This window comes from Argopecten irradians, chromosome 1, assembly GCF_041381155.1.
Source record: "Argopecten irradians isolate NY chromosome 1, Ai_NY, whole genome shotgun sequence".
Classification (NCBI taxonomy): domain Eukaryota; kingdom Metazoa; phylum Mollusca; class Bivalvia; order Pectinida; family Pectinidae; genus Argopecten; species Argopecten irradians.
The window spans coordinates 20,309,088-20,330,488 of NC_091134.1; the positions used below are offsets into that span (position 1 = coordinate 20,309,088).

Below are 21,401 nucleotides of genomic sequence, written 5' to 3' on the forward strand. Positions count from 1 at the left end.
ATCTTCATAACGAGCTAAGTATATACCCATTATAAATTAAGGAGTTTGATTAGACAACACATTTGTACCCGCAGTCTCCATTATTCTAGGCTGGCGATACAGATTTCATTTCTTGTATATTTCTTCAAAAAACAATAAAACATACATTTAGAAAGCTCTTCATTTCCTTTGGGAATAAAACCCTTTAGGAATATTATGATCATTGACTAGAAGATTACCTGGTACCAAAATAAATATTTAGATTCTAAATACAAGGCAAATTGAATTTTGAAATGTAAATCTCTGAAGTTAAAATTGAACAGAATAATTTTCAGACAAAAATATATTAAATGTCACTTCATAAAAAGTTAGTTTTTATTAAACAAAATTTAAATAACATTTTTTTTGTCATCATATACATATATCATGACTTTTTGTAATTTTCACATGGATCAATTGAGAATCACTACAATCATACCTGTTTGAATGACTTCATAATAGAGGACATGTAGCTCTGTAATAATTCATGATTGATCAGCCAAATTTAGAATAAATGTATTCTGCATGATGACATAATTATGTAGTTTAATAATTAGGATATATACTACATAATCAAATTGGATATATCTCACTCAGATTGCATGGTAAATTAATCTAAGTAATACATGTTATACAAATATTTCAAAATAAAAAATTAACAAGAGATCCCACAGGGATCTTGGCGCGCCACCAAAAGAATGATCTATAAACTGACAATGGAAAGAGGGATCTTTTCCCTGCTTTTCAAACTTTTTCCAAACGACACTACATATAAAATTTGAAACAGATCTGCTATAAGTAACTTTCTAAGACATAGTGGTAGGCAAACTTCAACAATGAAAATCTAAGATGGCGGCCGGTTTGCCATCTTGTTTTACCGCGCTCAGTTCCGAAAGGCATTAAGGGATCAGTCCCTTTAATGTACTATGCACAACTAGGGTACAATGGGGAAACTATGACATGGAATTTGAGGAAAGATCCCCCTCAGTACTTTTTTGACAAATATTGGATAACAAACTTTAACTATCAAAAATCCAAGATGGCCGTCAGATCGGTCATCTTGTTTCCGAATTGTCACAAAATGCAATATTGCACAATTAGTTCCTAGGGGAACCTATATAAAAAAAATAATTGAAAAAAATTTGAGAAAGATCCCTTTAGCACTTTTTTGAGAAATAGTGGTAACAAACTTTAACCATTAAAATCCAAGATGGCCGCCTGTCGACCATCTTGTCGACCAGTCGGTCCCCAAAATTGCAATATGCACAACTAAGGTCCTAGGGAACCGACATATGAAATTTGAGAAAGATCCCTTCAGTACTTTTTGAAAAAAATAGCAGTAACAAACTTTAACTATCAAAATCCAAGATGACCGCCTGTCGGCCATCTTTGTTCACGCGATCGATCGGTACCAAAATGCAATATGCATCAATTAGGGTCCTAGGGGAACCTGTATATGAAACTTGAGAAAGATCCCTTTAGCACTTTTTGAGAAATAGTGGTAACAAACTTTAACTATCAAAATCCAAGATGACCGCCTATCGGCCATCGCTTGTTCAACGAACGGTCGTACCAAAATGCAACATGCACAACTAGGGCCCTAGGGGAACCTATATATGAAATTTGAAGAAAGATCCCTTTCAGTACTTATATTTTGAGAAATAGCGGTAACAAACTTTATTAACTATCAAAATCCAAGATGGCGTGCCTGGCGGCCATCTTGTTTACCGAATCGGTCCCAAAATGCAACATTCACAACTAGAGCCCTAGGGGAACCTTTAATATGAAATTTGAGAAAGATCCCTTCAGTACTTTTTGAGAAATAGCTGGTAACAAACTTTTAACTATCAAAATCCAAGATGGCCGCCTCTCCGCCATCTTGTTCATCGATCGGTCCAAAAATGTATATATGCACAACTAGGGTCCTAGGGGAACCTGTATATGAAATTTGAGAAAGATCCCTTCAGCACTTTTTGAGAAATAGTGGTAACAAACTTTAACTATCAAAATCCAAGATGACCGCCTATCGGCCATCTTGTTCAACGATCGGTACCAAAATGCAACATGCACAACTAGGGCCCTAGGGGAACCTATATATGAAATTTGAGAAAGATCCCTTCAGTACTTTTTGAGAAATAGCGGTAACAAACTTTAAACTATCAAAATCCAAGATGGCTGCCTGGCGGCCATCTTGTTTACCGATCGGTCCCAAAATGCAACATGCACAACTAGAGCCCTAGGGAACCTTTATATGAAATTTGAGAAAGATCCCTTCAGTACTTTTTGAGAAATAGCGGTAACAAACTTTAACTATCAAAATCCAAGATGGCCGCCTCTCCGCCATCTTGTTCATCGAATCGGTCCAAAAATGTTATATGCACACAACTAGGGTCCTAGGGGAACCTGTATATGAAATTTGAGAAAGATCCCTTCAGCACTTTTTGAGAAATAGCGGTAACAAACTTTAACTATCAAAATCAAAGATGGTCGCCTGTCGGCCATCTTGTTGACCGATCGGTCCCAAAATGCAATATGCACAACGAGGGTCCTAAGGGAACAGACATGTGAAATTTGAGAAAGATCCCTTCAGTACTATTTCTGAGAAATAGCGGTAACAAGAATTGTTAACGGACGGACGGACGGAAGGACAGACGGAAGGACAGACGGGACGACGGGACCACGGACGAAAGGCGATTTGAATAGCCCACACCATCTGATGATGGTGGGCTAAAAATTAATTTGATATAGTCTACTTCAGTAGACGGCCTTATTGTTTTTTTATCTCTACATTTTCCCAGTTTTAATTTTACTTTTGCTTGTTAGAAATTAAAAAATATGCTATAATATCTTAAATACATTTAAATACCAGATACTAAACTGTAAAATTATAGCTTTTTCTTAAAAGTCACAATATATTCTTTTTTGAAACAATCAATAAACACAAATATCTAAGCCAAAAAAAAAAATATTTCAATAAATACAAATTAATCAGCCAGGGCATAATAACTCCATCTCTCAAAATATTACTGTGAAGTATGCCGAATATGTATGTTCAAACCTACAGGTCGTAATCATCGATGTAATTGAAGAACTCAATCTGGCTGTCCGCTCACGAAGTCTATGTTCACCAGTGGTATAAAAAATATTTAGCATGGTCCACATCGTTGTAAGCCAAGCCAGTCTGTGTCCGTATTTGTTTACGATTTCCAGCAATCAGACATTACAGTAAACAAACCACACATGCCTGCCAGTGTTCCCCGCGACTGAATAATGAATAATCACGTGACTAACACATGTGTCACAAAAGAATGCCGTAGACACACTCTCTAAACAAAGAACTGTCGCTTCCGACAAGTTTTGTTGTTAATACTCTATTAAAGCCGCATAATCCGTATCTTTCAGTGTCCGTAAATCAACAAAAGAAAATAAGGGTACATATCTTATAAAAAGTTATCAACTTTCCCCTAATTACACACCCAAAAAGTCCCGAGTTCAAAAGAAATTAATGATTAAAAGTTCGATATCCAGAGTGTTTGAATATTCATTTTCAATCGTAGACGATCACGTGACTTTCCAGACCAAACGAAATGGCTTGCCCAGTCAAAAGTGTGTCGCTCATGTTAGCAGGAACTTCTACGGAAGAACTTGTTACTTATCATGAACAAGTGAATGTTTTGTTATGTGATGAAGTTAAAGAGTCCCCCAGAACAATATATATATATTATCGTCGTGTAAACAATACTTCCATTCGGTCATTTTGAGTGTTTACAATACGGCGATCGGTTGACTATGCTTTGCCTAATTTCCGGGGGCCACCGGAGGGATTTTTGTGGGAATGGTATTTAAACTTCGTATAAAATACGTGTTGCGATACCATACATCGTACTAGACAAGATAATAAATTGTACAAAAATGTACCAGATATATAAATAATGGTATTGATAAATAATGAAATAGACAAGACACATCGTACTAGATAGAGACAAAAATGGTTTATCTACATGGAAATCTCTGGTGATATTTTTTAAAATAAATATCTCAGACGATATTTGACTTGCCTTGGATAACCATATAACTTGTTTTATAAAGGTCCAAATGAAATATAATAATAAATCAAGTAAAATATGCACGGAGAGCAAACTTGACATAATATGCATTTTTGTTCAATATCATATGTGTATACATGTATACATATCTATTAGTTAAAAAATCACCATGTACCGCCATAAACGAGTATAAAACTTAATACATGTTATTGTATGTATATTTCTGATATTTATGTTGGAAAAGCTCCATGTTCGTTAAAAACATGATGATAAATTTCTGGTGAAACTATAAACATTTGGTTATATGATTTCAAGGATTACAGAAATTTAAAAAAAATAAAAGAAAGAATGGGGGTTGAGGTTGCAATAAGGCGGTTTAATGTGTGTTAAAAGTTCTGAATGTCTAACATGCAATTATGTATATATTTTCTGTGTAGATAATGAAGACAGCTCCTTAGTTAAATTTTTGATGAAACATGTACATGTACATGAGAAGCTTGGTTAAATGAACCAATAATAATGATGTCCAAGGGGTCCAGGGCCCGTTGAGATTGCCTCCTGAATCAAATAGAATCAGAAACATGGTATAATGAAAGACCTATGTGTTTTTCTTATACAATCATTTTCATGCACAAATAGCCACATTCATATACATTGTATAGTGGTAACAAGTACACATATTGTACATTGATTGAATTGGTAAGTCAATAAAAAAATGACTGGATGTTCAAAATAGCATCCAGTAAGTAAATAAGCTGACCACTAGCATGTGATTCCTCATGTCATCAATAGAGTAATTGCAGTAAAAATTCATATTTTTAGTATGTATATAGTCTAACCTATTGGAAAATCTAACTTTATTAGTTGTATTTTGTTTAGTTTATTGTTAATTTTAATATTCAAGCAACCTCTTCTTTCCTTTAGTAGTGATCTGTGCTCCAAACACTAAGTGAAGTTGCTAACAGCTTGTACATGTAGACCTTGATTGACCTGGACTAATTAGAAGTTATTGTCAGTCTATTCCTTTCTAATTCAATCAAAACTTTGCAACTTAAAATAGTCAATAATGAATAATGCAATTTAACAACATGCATCACAGGCTATTGTCTCTACAGATATATGGATATCCTTATATATATGTGCAATCTGTGTATTACACAACAAGATTTTTTTTTATTACACATAGGGATATATGTATATCTATAGAGCCAAAATCTTGAGATTTGACACTGACTTTTGACCCAAATAACCTTTGATCTAGCTCCAGTCTTGTTTGCTATTTATTTTCTGTATTTGAACATTTCTAAAATGAACACAACATAATTAAACAACTCAGATAAATGACATATATTATTTTAATTGGTTTAATTTTTCATAAATTGGAATTACATCTTTGTTCCATATAAATTATTCAAAAGCTATACATACTAGGTATGTAAACATGCAATAATCATTATTATTCCTTTTTTCATTTGTGTGAAGAAATAAATAATTTGAAAATATCCTTGGTGATAATAGTAAAGAATTATGCTAGGTTTGTTCTGTCCTTCCTTCTTGACAATAATTTCTTTCTGGTTCATAATGGGTACATTACAAACAGGCTTTATTTTTTTACTGTCAGTTTTGATCTCAGAGAAACATGTAGTTGTTTTTCCCTTTTATTTTTGGGCGAGCTGCCATCACATCTTGCACTTCTGTCATCTGGTTGAAGGTCCCATACATTCTATAAAGAAAATATGGAGTAAATGTCAGTTATGTACATAGATAAATAATGTATACATGCATGTACATAATCTTTCAGTGTAAGCCTACATGTAAAACAAACTAGTTCCAATTGCTTTCTGTCAAACACAAATTTATAACAATTACACATTTTTTGAACACGTTTATCAAAATCAAACCTCACTAGATACTAGGTTAGTCATTTCTTGAATTACAGGGTCTAGGCATTTTTCATGTGAAGAATAATGGTACTAATTAGTGCCAGTAATTTATGTAGCCTAAATGTATTGGACATAATATATAATACATATTTAAAAAAGTCAATTACTATTCTTTACTTAACCCACTTATGATGTATTGGTGTGAATTTTATATAATTTAAGACCAGCAGAAAGGATAACGAGTACGTGACTAAGTGACTGTAAGTCTAAAAAAATACAATTTTACACACACGAGCACTAATGAAGTAAGTTTGAAAGTGGCTTCTTTAATAAAGTAATATCCAATAGCATACAGTAAAAGGATATATATCACTGATATACATAAATACACAAATAGATATCGGAAAAGATATCACACTCCTGGCGCTGTAAGCCTGTAACAGTAGCTACATGTATATGTGATCATCTTTTAAGGAAACGCGTATAATACGACTCTATTAATGCTTCTGTTGTAATCCAAGATTAAATCTGTTATATGTTTCCCAATTTATCAACACTTTTTCTGATTTCTAATCTCTATTTTACTACGGTACCAATTCCAAAAAGCGACCAAACACTTATAGAATATAACTGTTACCCCTTTGGGGCCCCACTCACCTTATAGAGACGAAGAGAAGTCAGTTTATGTGGTTTTGGTAGATCATTCACAAATCATAGTTGTTGTCATAGCTCGAATTCGTTTCCATATAATATTCTCAGCAATTCACAACATTTCTTAGTTTAAATAACTTCCTTATTCACTTCGAATCAACAGTTGATGCTAAGCCAGCGAGCTTTCACTGCAAAGCTCGCTCCATTGCGGTAAACAACTTTTATTTCCGGACATGCGCAAAGTAGCATTTCTAAGCTTTGGAGGCGTTAACTTTTGACTTTCTGTCGGACCGCGCATAAGTCTAAAATGAAATTTTGTATATTTATATCTTTGGACCTCTTAACTTTCTAGACTTGTAATTTTGGGAAAGTTCATAACTTTTTTAGTGCTATTATACCATATCTTGTCATTGTTTGTTTTACGGACCCTGAAAGATACGGATCATGCGGCTTTAAGTAAACAGTTAACAGGCATTACGTTGTTTTATTTGGATAATGCTTCACGTAATATAAATAATATTAGAACGACATCACATGTACGACAACTTTGTCTATTTGTATCAAGAACATTTTCCGTGAAAACCGTAAAGGTCGAGATTCTAAAAGAATACAGAGAACTTCCTCTTCATTTGGCATATGTCTGATGAGGATTGTCATTATATCATTGCTTAAATAATATCGGTACAACATAGGCCTACTGTACGTATTTACTATGTGTGATAGGCCCTACGAGTATGTAACTGAGTATGGAATAGTGCGTCAGATCCAAGCTATCAACCGATTTCACTTCATAACTTTCCTAGTTTTAAACACACGTGTTACAAAAGACCTCGCTCATGGCCGTTCATGATTGTTTTTATTAATATCAATTGCTTTAATATATAATTGCTGAACAATTCTTTCATATTTACAACGTAATAATATCGGCAAAATCCTGTCTTTAGTCCAACCGGAGCTAACCGAGGGGAGATTAAATCAATTATGTGTAATGCCCTATGTCGTTTAGGTTGGTCTTTAGTGTGACCTTCTTACAACCGAAGTTGCGCAGAAACTGTATACATATGCAAAATGACGTGCGGAAAGAAGACCATATCGTCCACATTTTTTATGCAAATAGACTTGACCATTTTACGTAATTAGCGACATTATCCTACTTTTTAAATGAGGTCCCTTCTATGGTATCGTAATTTCCCAAAATTAAATCATCATTATAGGATTATTTGTTTATTCAGAGATGATGTTTAAATGGAATGTAGCAAATGAATAAGAGGAAAAAAAATGAAAAACTCGCCGTTTAAATGAGGAGTCAACCGGCAATTAAATGAGTACATAATGTAGGTCAGGCTTCCAGACCATAACGTGCTATGTAAAAATCAACAAGAGGCATATCAATACAAGCTTTGTGATAAAAAATTATTTAAATCAACACCAGTTTTCTGAAGAAAAATAGTAATTTTGTTTACGCAGTGACGTTCCGAATTGGTATTGCATGGATAGCCATGCATGTTATACAGCCTCGGGTGACACGAGTATCGCTAAAGTACACAGAAGGACATATGAGCCGTATGTGTATGAGATTAGTTGTGAAAATTTCTAGTCTAAAAATAGAAATGGATAAACCATAAGTTTGTGTAGTCAACAACATAACAGACAAGATGGTTTGCTGGATTTTATTTGTGATTGTACAGCTTTCATATGTAAGATTGTCCAGTTCAGATTCTGCTTAATAATGGATTTTAGGAGAATTTGGATCGCGTTATAATCATTGTTTGACGTTATCAGCTCAGTTTTAGATAGCTTATAAATATACATTTGTATATCCATGTGACTATATAATGATCTAGCTTTGTTTTATCCCCGGATCAAAAGTAAGCAGGTTTTGTTGATACCATAAAATATTACTGAAAGATATCTTCGTTCCGACAACATTTGCACTTGTTTATCTGGCTGTTTCTTGTTTATTATTTACAGACCTGTCTGGCTGAACGAAATCGGCTGGGGGGAGATGTTGCAGGATATGTTAGACATGTGACTGACGGTGAAAGTATTTACTGTAATCCAGTTGATTGTCCCAGTGGGTCACGTGAGTATTTCTTCACCAACATTATCATGTAAATATACTAAGGCTAAATAGGAAGTACACAATATCAGATCAGCAATCGGTGAACACTTTGAATTCCACTGCACTAACATATCTTTAGTTTTGTGTTAGAGTAGTTTCATTTTAAACGTACTTGAATTGTGTCCTTTTTTTAGATTTCTCGGAATTGTGACGCATTTTCTAAAAACAACCCCATTCAAACAAACAATATATATATTGATTAAAATCACGCCATGACAACTATGAATTGTGACATGCCATTATTTACATATTATTTACATATTACTTACACCTCCTTACCGTAGTTTTAAAATCTAAATAATGCATGTTTCTGCATATATTTAATGTACATATTTCTACCATTTATTACAATTATAGTGATTTTTTGCTGTTATAACTATCTAATCCAAAATGACGCAATCTCAAAGACTAATTTGTGAATTCAATTAACTATTGTTGAGCTTTGGCAATGCCCAACCAAAATAAGTTACAAAAAGGTATACCTTTTTTGTGCCTGTATTGTGCTTTATTTATGCCTTACAGAAAAGGCACAGAAAAGTTATACATTTTTAGTGCTTAATGAAAAACTTATAAATTATCAGTGTTACTTTTTTGTGCTTTTCTGGACTTTGAAAATTTAACGTATAACTTGTTTGTGCCTTTCTGGACTTTGATTATTTGAAGTATAATTTTTTTGTGCTTTTTCTGGACTTGGATATTTCTGACAGCTTAGGGTATACCTTTTTTGTGCCTTTTCTGGACTTAGATATTTCTGACAACTCCTTTAAGAAACGGCAGAGTATTAGTATAACTTTTTTGTGCCTTTTCTGGACTTAGATATTTCCTACAACTCATTTAAGAAACTACAAAATATTAGTATAACTTTTTTGTGCCTTACTGGACTTAGGATTTTTTAGGTACAATGTATAACATTCTGTGTCTTTTCTATGAAATTTCTATCTTTCAAAGAAAAGGGGGCACAAGTTTTGGAAGCGATATCTCAAAATTACTATTTCTACACTTTATAAATATTTAATAGCTACAAAGAAAGAGAAAACAACAATCAAGGTTAAATTCCTTACTATCATTTATTGAAATTCAATTCAATTTCTTTATTGACTTTGGATCAATGACCCATCAGTACTAAAGAAGATATAGATATTGTACAACATGGATGCATTATAACAAAATTACAAAAAAGTAGCTAATTTATTAGAGTCATCATCCGATGTACTAAACTGGCACAAATGTTGATCTACTTTCACGACTACTTACAAAAACAAAATGCATTAATACGAGATGATCCACCGCCGACAAAGCATAAATGATACTCATCATTCGAACAATAATCGGTGTTTAATCGTGTATATATATATTTATATATATATATATGTCTAATAAACACAAATTTAATATTTTTTTAACATTTTTATCATGATGTAAAATGAGAAGTTAAAAAATTTTCAGTGTTGGTAATGGTGTAAAAAAAGTAACTTTTGTAACTGAAGAAAAATACTAACTTGTCTGTTCTTGTGTTTGATAGTGACAAAATACCATTTGCCAGTGTGGTGGAGCATCTTTTTATAATGTCAGCTTAAACTTACAGATGATGCGAATGATACAAATACACTACATGTCGACATACTGATATTAGGGGAAATCTGATAATAATCAGTTAGAGATCAAGACACAGATAAAATATAATATCATTTTGACTGACACTGGTTATTATCGATGTAAACCATAGCATTATTTACAAACTACACATAGATTTTTTAGCACTCAGTTTAAATTACAAAATTCTAACTGTACCCTATTTCACTCGCACAGCAAAGAATACTTCCAGTGTACATAAAATGTCAATCAGATGTAACATAAATTTTACATTCAAATTCAATTTGTTACATTTGAAACGAAGGGCAAAAATAGCTTAACGACTCTTGTTCTGCTAAGTGCTTAGACTATAGACTTTAAATTGTTATCAGAATGAAGACAAATTTCTAAATACTACTTGGATGTTTATATTCCATCATATACCCATGTTTCGAATTATCTTTGACTATATATGACGGCACCCTTCCGAAATTTTTGTTTTATCTTTATTCACGGTCATTTTCCGTTACCTTTGTAAGAGACCTTAATTATCTAAAAGGCACTGTGCAACAAATGAGAACAATATAAATCATCTGCATACAATAGGAGCAAAAAAACACTCAGAAGTCGTAACTTTGGGCTCCATTTTCAATAAAATATACATATAGTTTTCAAAATTAAAACTATACATGTACGTATACATTGTTATATATATCATTTTACTGAAATACACAGTTTGAATACATATGCATAAAAGCAGTATACAATATAAAGAAAATGCCTTAAGTTCATAAATAAGACAGCCTTTAACTGTGTCAAATTTGTACACCAAAACAAGGTTTGTTGACTGAACATACAATACGTATATACAAAATATAATAAAACAAAATTCCCCTGATCATCATAACTGAGTCTGGATTGTGACTTGCTTTAAATATTTTGATACTGTCAATTGCATAACTACTATATAGGTATAGTACAAGTATATACATGGTCAGCAAAGAAGACTATGGAAGAGGCAGAATCACAACTTCAACATGGGGACATCGTTGGAACAGTAGCTTTGGGTAGGCAAGGGCTTTGAGTAACAACAGGGAAAAAGTGGAGGACATCAAACCAGGAGGAGAGGAGACATCTTGTTCAGAAAGAAGTTCGTGCAAAGGAAGAACAGTCACGAATGGTTAGAGCCACGGGTATGAAGAAGCAAGGAAATTGGCTTAACTGGGAAGGCGCCCGCCAAAAGAAATTGTCATGGAATGACATTTGGTGCATGGAGCCTCAGAGGCTGCAATTTCAACTAAAGTCTGTATACGACGTATTGCCGACTCCATCTAACTTGGCAACGTGGGGAATGACGGACGACCCAGCTTGCAAACTCTGTGGAAGACCAGCCAATTTAGAACATATCCTTTCTTCTTGCTCAGTGGCCCTAGCGGATGGACGGTACACTTGGCGTCACGACAAGGTTCTGTCTGTACTTGCAGACACTCTGGAGAACAGTAGGAAGAGATCTAAGAGGGACAAAGGCAGCTTGAAATTTATCAATTTCGTCAAGGCCGGAGAACAGAGTGTTAAAGGCAGTGTGGAAGGCAGTGGAGTGCTAGGTACAGCAGAAGATTGGCAGTTGAGGGCAGATTTGAATGGCCGGATGACATTTCCACCAGAAATAGCAGTAACCAACCAAAGGCCAGACATAGTAATTTGGTCATCATCGTCCAAACAGGCTGTGCTGGTGGAGCTGACAGTGCCGTGGGAGGATCGTATCAACGACGCCTATGAGCGAAAACAGGCCAAGTACCAAGATTTGGGTATCAGACTGCCAGCAACGAGGATGGAGAATGTGGTGTCTTCCTGTGGAGGTTGGTTGTCGTGGTTTCGTTGGGCAGTCTATGTGGAGGGCCCTGCGGATCATCGGCATTACTGGCATAGAGAGAAGAAGATTGATAGGGCGGCTCTGCAGAGAGGCTGAGGTGGCATCAATGTGACTGTGAAAGAAGAGAGAGGAGCAGTGGAGAGGGCAACACCAGTAACATCAAGTTGTGTATAAACATTAAATATCAGAACAACAGTGTTGCAATATACTAGCGGACAGCTGAGTGGTTCCGGGCTGGGACCTGATCACCCCAGTCGGCGCACCTCCGGAGGTTGTAGTGAACAGCGCCGAAACAACCAAGGAAGGAGGATTCACCTGACGACGGGACCATGACGCATCATACCATCCAAGATGTATATAAGTAATGATCAAACACTAATCTTTGTTCAACTGATGAATATCATTTATGCTTTGTCGGCGGTGGAGCATCTTTAAACATGTATTTCAATCATAATACCTTTATATTTTTATATATCTTTTATTGAAATATATATATAAAAAAAATTCTGGGCTTAATTGAATAGAAATATTTACTTAATTTTCATCACAACAGAAGTACTAAATTAAAAAAAATGTGTCAAACCTGTTACAGTAGTTGAAATAATAAAATATAGATGAAAGAGAGAAAAAGTGAAAATATCTTTGAAATTTAATTGATAAAAATGTATTTATATTTACTATTAATATTTTTTTCATAATGTATTTTTTTTCAAAAATATACACAAAAATTCTGGAAAAAAAAATCCCTTCCTATTTTTTTTAACATGATTTTTAATGAAATCCTGAAGTTATACCGATCCGGGCCGACTGTTACAATTATCCAAAATGCCGGCCATTACGATTGCAAACTCTAATTTTGTGACTTGGGGGACAGTTAGGCCTATTAAACATTAAAAATGTGAGTTAATCATTTACAGTTTTAAGCTGTGTTTGTTTTTGATGTAATGCTCACTAGCTGTTATCACAAAATATATTGAAAGGCCAGGTAATTGTTTTCTTATGGTGGCCAATCGGCCGATCAACTTCAGCTGTTCAGCTGTAATACACACGTGTGACACTACCAAGCCCAGCTGGAAACAGCCCCAGGCAGCTAATTAGGATCTGGGATCTGGGTGGTGGTCAGGGAGTGTTCACACCTCTTTTGTTTACCTAATTATCAAGCCAGTGCCCGATTGTCTGGTGTATAGCTAGAATTGGCGAATTTCACCGTATGGAAACGTCTGTTAGGAGTGGGAGAGAAAATTTTGGGGTCATGGAAATTTCTTCTTTCGCCAATGCTGTTTTCAAATCGCCAAATGCATTTCAATTTCGCCATTGGCGCCTATGGCGACTGACAGCGCGAGCCCTGATATTAACAGGGCTAGCTCTGGGTCAAAAATTGGATTCGCCAATTGAAATTTGCGGGTCGCGTGTCGATCTACCTGGGTATTCTTCACGTGGACAATTTTTTATATCTTTTATATTGATTAAAAGAAGGGGAAACAATGCCAATTAAACAGGTATTTAAATCCTAATACCTTTATATTTTATATATCTTTTATTGAAATATATATATATATATATAAAATACTGGACTTAATTGAATGGAAATATTTACTTAATTTTCACAACAGAAGTAATAAATTAAAAAAAACTGTGTCAAACCTGTTACAGTATCAGTTGAAATAATAGAAAAAATAGATCTAATTTGAGAGAGAGAAAAGGTGAAAATTTCTTTGAAATTTAATTGATTAAAATGTATTTATATTTACCATTAATGTTTTTTCATAATGTATTTTTATTTTAAAAAATGTACACAAAAATTACGGAAAAAAAATCCCTTCCTATTTTTTTAAAACATGATTTAAATGAATTCCTGAAGTTGTACCGATCCGGGCCGACTATTACAATTATCCAAAAATGGCGGCCATTACGATTGCAAACTTTGTGACTTGGGGGACAGTTAGGCCTATTAAACATTAAAAACGTGAGTAAATCATTTACAGTTGTAAGCAGTGTTTGTTTTTGATGTAATGCTCACTAGCTGTAATCAGCAAAAATGTATTGAAAGGCCAAGGTAATTGTTTTCTTATGGTGGCCAATCGGCCGATCAACTTCAGCTGTTCAGCTGTAATACACACGTGTGTGACACTACAAAGCCCATGTGGAAACAAAGCCCCCAGGCAGCTCAAATTAGGAACTAGGTGGTGGTCAGGGAGTGTTCACACCTGTTTTGTTTACCTAATTATCAAGCCAGTGCCCTATTGTCTGGTCGTACAGCTAGAATTGGGCGAATTTCAACCGTATGTGGAAACGTCTGAAGTGGGGAGGAAAAACTTTGGGTTCATGAAAAATTCTTCTTTCGCCAATGCTGTTTTTTAAATAGCCAAATGCATTTCAAATTCGCCATTGGCCGACTGACAAGCGCGAGCCCTGGTAACGCTACGTATACCTTGTCGTTGCTTTTATCATTAACACCATTCCTGTTACCAGCTGGATTCAATTTTGAACATTTTTTAAACTCATAAAGTTGTATCTATATAGGTATTTTTGTTACTCATCATTTGGCTCAGAGTCTGACTATTACTTATATTATAAGTTATTATCATATCGAAACAAGTCGATGATGTCAAACTAGACAATGAGGATTAATTTCATAGAATAATCTATTTCCAAATTTTTGTCATTCTTGTTACCATATATATGGATTGATGAAAACTTGACATAAACAACTTCTTACAAATATTTCAAATTTTCAATAAAAACTTGTAACAGTATATATAATATTATATATAATGATCAATCATTATTCCTGTCATTATTGTTACCTTTTTCCATGGAAAACAGGAATGATTAAATCTGATGTTTTCCCTCATTGACACATAATGATAAATTATTAATAATATTCACGTGTGATACCAAATGAAATTATATTTCTTCAAAATAATAATCAACTCTCAAAATAATAATGGTAAATCACATAGTTCAGGTACATATTTAAATGTACGTATGAGATGATCATGAAAATAGTACTCGGACATGCATGTCATTTTTTATCTCACCATCATCAGTTGGTGGGCTATTCAAATCACTTTTTGTCTGTGGTCCGTCCTTCCCTCCGTCCGTCCATTAACAATTCTTGTTATTGCTATTTCGTAGAAATTAACGAATGGATCTTTCTCAAATTTCATATGTAGGTTCCCCTAGGGCCCTAGTTGTGCATATTGCATTTTGGACTATTTGGTCAATAAGATGGCCGCCAGACAGCCATCTTTAATTTTGATAGTTAAGGTTTGATATCCCTATTTCTCAAAAAGTGCTGAAAGGATCTTTCCCTTGTCAGGGGTCCATGGTAAGGAAGGGATGGACCCTACCATTGCTGGAGCAATTGTTGGTAAGTGAAAAAAAAACCTTTTAAAATATGGAAATGCTGTCATATTATATATGCAACAAAACAAGATATGATAACATCACATTTTTCTAATCATTATTATAGTCTACAATCTGATATGACTGAGTATATCTTTACATGTACTTCATATAGATACTGCACTGATAAAAGGGGAAAAATTGATAATGCATTAATCATTATTGATGGTTATATACAGCTTGTATTTCATTTCAATTTTTAATTCATTTCACAGATTATGCAGTAGCCATTCATGGCAAAGCCTCAGTGCCAGAAGTGAAATATTCGATGAGAACTAAGATCAGTGCTCTGGTGAGCTTAGAGAAAAAGAAGACAGCAGAGATATTTTTGTAGTCAATATGTATATGGATATGAAGCATATGTGATTTGTCAAGACTACATTTACCGTGTTTTTATTTTTGGTTATATACAAAGTTTTCAACTTTAGCTTTAAGTTAAATATTCTTATGATTTACATGTAAAGCTATATAAAATTAGGGATGCGTATCTGTCATATTTGTCATATAAATTATAGATAAAAATTTTGTATATTTATTATAGTTAATTTCTCTCAGATGTATTTGTTTCAATATAATTTACTATCAAAAATGATTTTGACAAAAATGATGTTGCACATACATCCAGGCAGATGGAAAAAAAAAACAAAAAAAAAGAGATCAAAAAGTAAACATATATGTTTTCTTTCATACAAGAAAAGCATTTACTGGTAAAATGTGCATAAATACTATTTTTTGTTGAGAGCTGAATATGTAGTAAGTGTTGCTTACCACAAGGACCATATATTAATCTTATTTTAAAAGCATATATATATATATATATATTTACAGTCAGTGGTGTATTGATAGTATATAAACCCTGTTGATTTCAACCAAAGGCTATTTAACTTTATTTCTCGATAGATTGAGTATGTCACGCGCAATTTGGAGCCGCGCGGATGAATTTATGATGGTCCAAATCAGAAACTTTTGGTGTTTTCAGTAACCGAACGTACGTTCGATGAACATGTACATGTATCAAAATAGGTTTTAACACATATACATGTACGTGTGTAAATACAAATGTAGAAAAGTTACATTGTTTATGTTACTACGTACCTCTTTGACCAATGCTTCCGTGCGTATGATAAATAAACAATGTTGTACAATGTACAGTTTTGCACATTCCGATGACGTCGCAATGTTTACATGTTGTGTGTCGGTGAGTCTGTGTTGTTCTCTACCACATGTAGCCTAGATCTTCATTCTATTCGTATTTTTAACATCTTTGGTTTGTACGCGAATGGATAAGATATGTCAGTGTACGTTATCTAGAATCTACTGTGAATCGGCGAGAGTAGGTACGTTTGGGTGTTTCGAAATATCAATGAAACGGAATCCTACAATTGTAGCTTCGCGGTCCATTCCAAATATCGATACCCTACTCAACTTTATCCTTCGATAGAACCACCAGAAAGAGACTTTAATCCTTAAGTAATAGTAACTATCCAAGGTTATAAAGTCATAAATTAATATGTGTATACAGTGTACAAATGTTTCTGTGAGAATTTATTTATGTAAGAATGAAATAGAAGAGTGTATTTATACAAGAATGGAATAGAAGAGTGTATTTATGTAAGAATGAACTTTAAAGATGATTTTACTGCTTCTGTAAGATGATCTGGTAATAATAGTAACTATTTTAAAGTAAGTCAATTTTAAGACGGTATTATTTTCAACTGTTTTACATAAATTTTTGAAATTATTTAATCTTACTTTTATTTTTATAAATATTTAATAGTAACTGTTCACAATTATTTATAAAATCATATATAAATGATGTGGAATGATTTAGTAAGAATGACAATAAAAGATTATTTTATGGTATTGAATAAGATCTCTTAATAGTAACTATTTCATTTGAACACATTTGTCAAACAAATTTTATGAGGGTATGAATGGGTTATGTATTTTAAAACATTTTTTGTCCCATTTAAGTTTATTTAATTAATGTTAATGGAATTCAGAAATGTGCATTCTAGTTATTCATACATTCTCTATTTTTCTAACTCTTTTGATTTTTTCTTAAATAGATGTGTATGTCTTTTATGACTTGCATATTGTATATCAGAATTAAAGTAAATTGTTTTTTTCTGAAATAGATGTTTATGTCTCTTATGACTTGCATATATATCAGAACTAAAGTAAATTGTTAAGTGGACAAAAAGTTGTACATTTACTGTTCATTTTAGAAATATTGTTTACTGTCATAATAAAAAGAAGGTACTATGGTATACATTTTTTTGCCTTTTCCAATGATTTTTAACTAAATTAGTATTCTAATAATAGGCATAACTTTTTTATACCTTTTTGGTGCCTAAAGAAAGGTATAACTTTTTGGTGCCTTTTCCAATGATTTTTAACTTAATTAGTATTCTAATAATAGGCATAACTTTTTTATACCTTTTTGGTGCCTTTTTCAATGATTTTTAACTAAATTAGTATTCTAATAATAGGCATAACTTTTTATACCTTTTTGGTGCTTAAAGAAAGGTATAATTTTTTGGTGACTTTTCCAATGACTTTTAACTAAATTAGTATTCTAATAATAGGCATAACTTTTTTGTGACTATTTTGTGCCTAAAGAATGTTATAACTTTTTTGTACCTTTTCCAATGATTTTTAACTAAATTAGTAGAATTATAACTTTTTTTTATACCTTTTTGGTGCTTAAAGAAAGGTATAACTTTTTGGTGCCTTTTCCAATGATTTTTAACTAAATTAGTATTCTAATAATAGGTATAACTTTTTTGTGACTTTTTGGTGCCTAAAGAAAGGTATAACTTTTTTGTGCCTTTCCCAATGATTTTTAACTAAATTAGTAGAATTATAACTGTTTTGTGACTTTTAGGTGCCTAAAGAAAGGTATAACTTTTTGGTGCCTTTTCCAATGATTTTTAACTAAATTAGTATTCTAATAATAGGCATAACTTTTTTGTGACTTTTTCGTGCCTAAAGAATGGTATAACTTTTTTTTGTACCTTTTCCAATGATTTTTTAACTAAATAAGTAGAATTATAACTGTTTTGTGACTTTTAGGTGCCTAAAGAAAGGTATAACATTTTTGTGTTTTTTTCAATGATTCAGAACTTGGATTAAGACTGGGCGAGTTTGTGCCTATTTTCTGCCTTTGTAAAATTGTACCTAAATTGTGCTTTTTTGACTGTAATAAAATATCTTATTGGACCCTGACATGTGTTGAGTGTAACTTCTTTGTAGAAGTAAAACAAATATTCTAAATCTTAAATATATGTTTTTATTTTTTTGCAATACAGCCATTACTTGTTGAGACAACAAATAAAGATTGTTTTGCTTTTGACAAGGAAGTTTATTTTACAGATAAGTTACATTATACATTTTAAAACCAACCTGAGTATAGCATTAGTCAAAAATACGACGAAATAATAAATATATAAGTGAATATTCTTATATTAATTATTTGAAGAACCATTTTATGTTTCCAAAACATTATGGCGGTATTTTTAATCGAATAAATGAATACTTATATTAAATCGGAAGGCACATTGTTGAATTCTGTATCACCGGCTATTTTCGCGATTTCGCAGGACATTTGCGATCGCGAACATTTGATCTAAAGAATTTTGAAAAATAATTGAATCATATACATGTATATACCCTTTAAGCCATATCGCGCGAATATTTAATGACATGCACTGGGAATTTATACGAATATTCTGAATTTGAAATAGTTTTTTTTTCTCGATTCAATCATAACTCGTTAAGACAACAAATAAAAATATGATTGTTTGTGCGTGACAAGGAAGTTAATGCAACTTAAAAAGGGTGTAACACAGGCCGAAAAATACCATTAAGTAGATTATACGGAAACTAGTTAAAAATTTCATGTTAAATGTACTGAAGAATAATTTCTTGTATCCCAAATATGAAAAAAACTAAATCGAATAAATGAAACCTTATATCAGAAGGCAAATTATAAAATACCGTATTACAGGTTATGTTTGCGATTTCGCGACGTATATAAAACGTATCAAACTTATCGAAACTTACGTATAATGACATTTTAGAATGGAAAACGGATGATAATTATATTATAATTGAAGCCGACTTAGACAACAAAGCAGTGTACATGATTCCCATAATATTCTCGTGAAATGGGGTTTAAAATCTCTAAGGTAGGTAAAGAAATACGTTTTTCATTTCATTTCAAAATATTTTATGAAATCATTCGATTTAAGGGATTGAGCAGCAGGCTTTACCTATATAAGCCCTCTCCCTGATTTAAAGAAATACGTTTTGAGATAAATATATTATTACTATTTTTTAAGTACATTATCAAGGATGAGTATCATATATTGGATTAATTGTACACTTTAATATTGATTTGTACCTTTTATATTATGAGACTTTGACTTGATGATCTCTTCATACAGTACGTGACCTTCAAAGTTGATATAAAAATATTTTTATTGCCAAATACAATTATATTAGGCTCGACTTAGCTTTGTAAATTATAAAATACATGTCCGTATATAGTCATTAACACTTTAGTTATCGTACACTGCATCATTTTTTTCTGTAATACTAGTTTTAGCGTATTTTTGCGAGAAAACTCAAACGCGAATACTTTTTTTCTAAAAAAATAGTATACTTAAAATGGAGCTTATAATAATAACACATGGCGTCTTAAGGACCTTAAAACATTAAATAACGTTTGCACCCCGAATGAATACAGATACATAATACGTTTCCAGATTTCCATTTACTAAGTGTGTCTCTACACTTTCAAATTTTCTATTTTTTTATTGAAAGAATGTATGTTAGATTGGAACATTAACATTAGTTGTACTTTTTCTTTAGAACTGTCGTTCTGTAAGGCAAACTTCACCGATGACTCCTGTCTCCAGTGTCCTACAGGATGCATACAGCCAAAGAGTGTCCACTCCAGGGATGTAGTGTACACCACGGATATCCCACGATGTCGAAAAGTGGAAATAGAGTGCATGCCGGGTACGTCAAAGCTTAACACAAATCTAGGGCGGAAACACCAATATGTTGTCCAATAATCAACATGCAAATTATTTTGAATTACAGAGTCTTGGTAAAGGCTAAAAATGTTATAAAATGTGTGTGGTAAGTATCCTCTAACATGTATCTTACATTTACAAAAATATATCATATCTTTGCTTGGACTTTAAAGGGCTAATTCCAATTTTCCAATTTTATTGACAAAAAGATGTTTATGTCAATTGGATTAGACATCAGGCGTAGCCTATCTTAGTCATCTCCAGATATTGGTGGTGCAAACAAATAATTATATAAAACATATATACATGGTGAGGTTTATGAAAATAAGGGGAGGGTAACTCCTAGATGAGGAATGACATATTTTTTGATCATATTTAATTTTCATTTTGTTATATAATTCCATTTATGGGGCGAGTTCATACTACTCATACTACAGTCCTTAATTAAATACAAACGTCAAATGTATGTATTTCAAAGAATTTACATACATGTCAGAAGTAAATGTATATGATTTAAAGATATATGTACAAGGGGTTTGTTATGCTATAGCAATGCAATGTGTTTGTTGAAAAATAGATTTGTTGTATAATATTCTGTTTAAAATGTCACCATTTATTTAAATATGGTTGTCATGTGCATTCAAATCCTTTTAAATTTTTTTTGTGTGTGACAGGACTGGAGATGCATAAATCATATGTAAATATTGGCCTTTTGTGGTCGCATTTGTTCGCAGATTTAATATATCTAAATTAAAAAATATCAGGTAACACATCGCAGTATAGAAT

The 21,401-nt window shown here is 32.8% G+C and overlaps 1 protein-coding gene across 4 annotated transcripts in view; it reads left to right on the forward strand.

The window, feature by feature from the left end:
• The window catches only part of LOC138320173 (uncharacterized), a 55,337-nt gene that overhangs the window by 24,992 nt on the left and 8,944 nt on the right, over window positions 1–21,401 (forward strand). For 3 of the 4 annotated variants that reach the window (XM_069263235.1, XM_069263232.1, XM_069263219.1), the window contains one exon: window positions 20,449–20,598. In XM_069263235.1, coding sequence (XP_069119336.1) covers window positions 20,449–20,598 — 150 coding nt within the window. Of the gene's footprint in view, window positions 1–8,140; window positions 8,296–8,569; window positions 8,682–20,448; window positions 20,599–21,401 lie in introns of those variants that run through there. The other variant, XM_069263226.1, reaches the window with a different exon arrangement.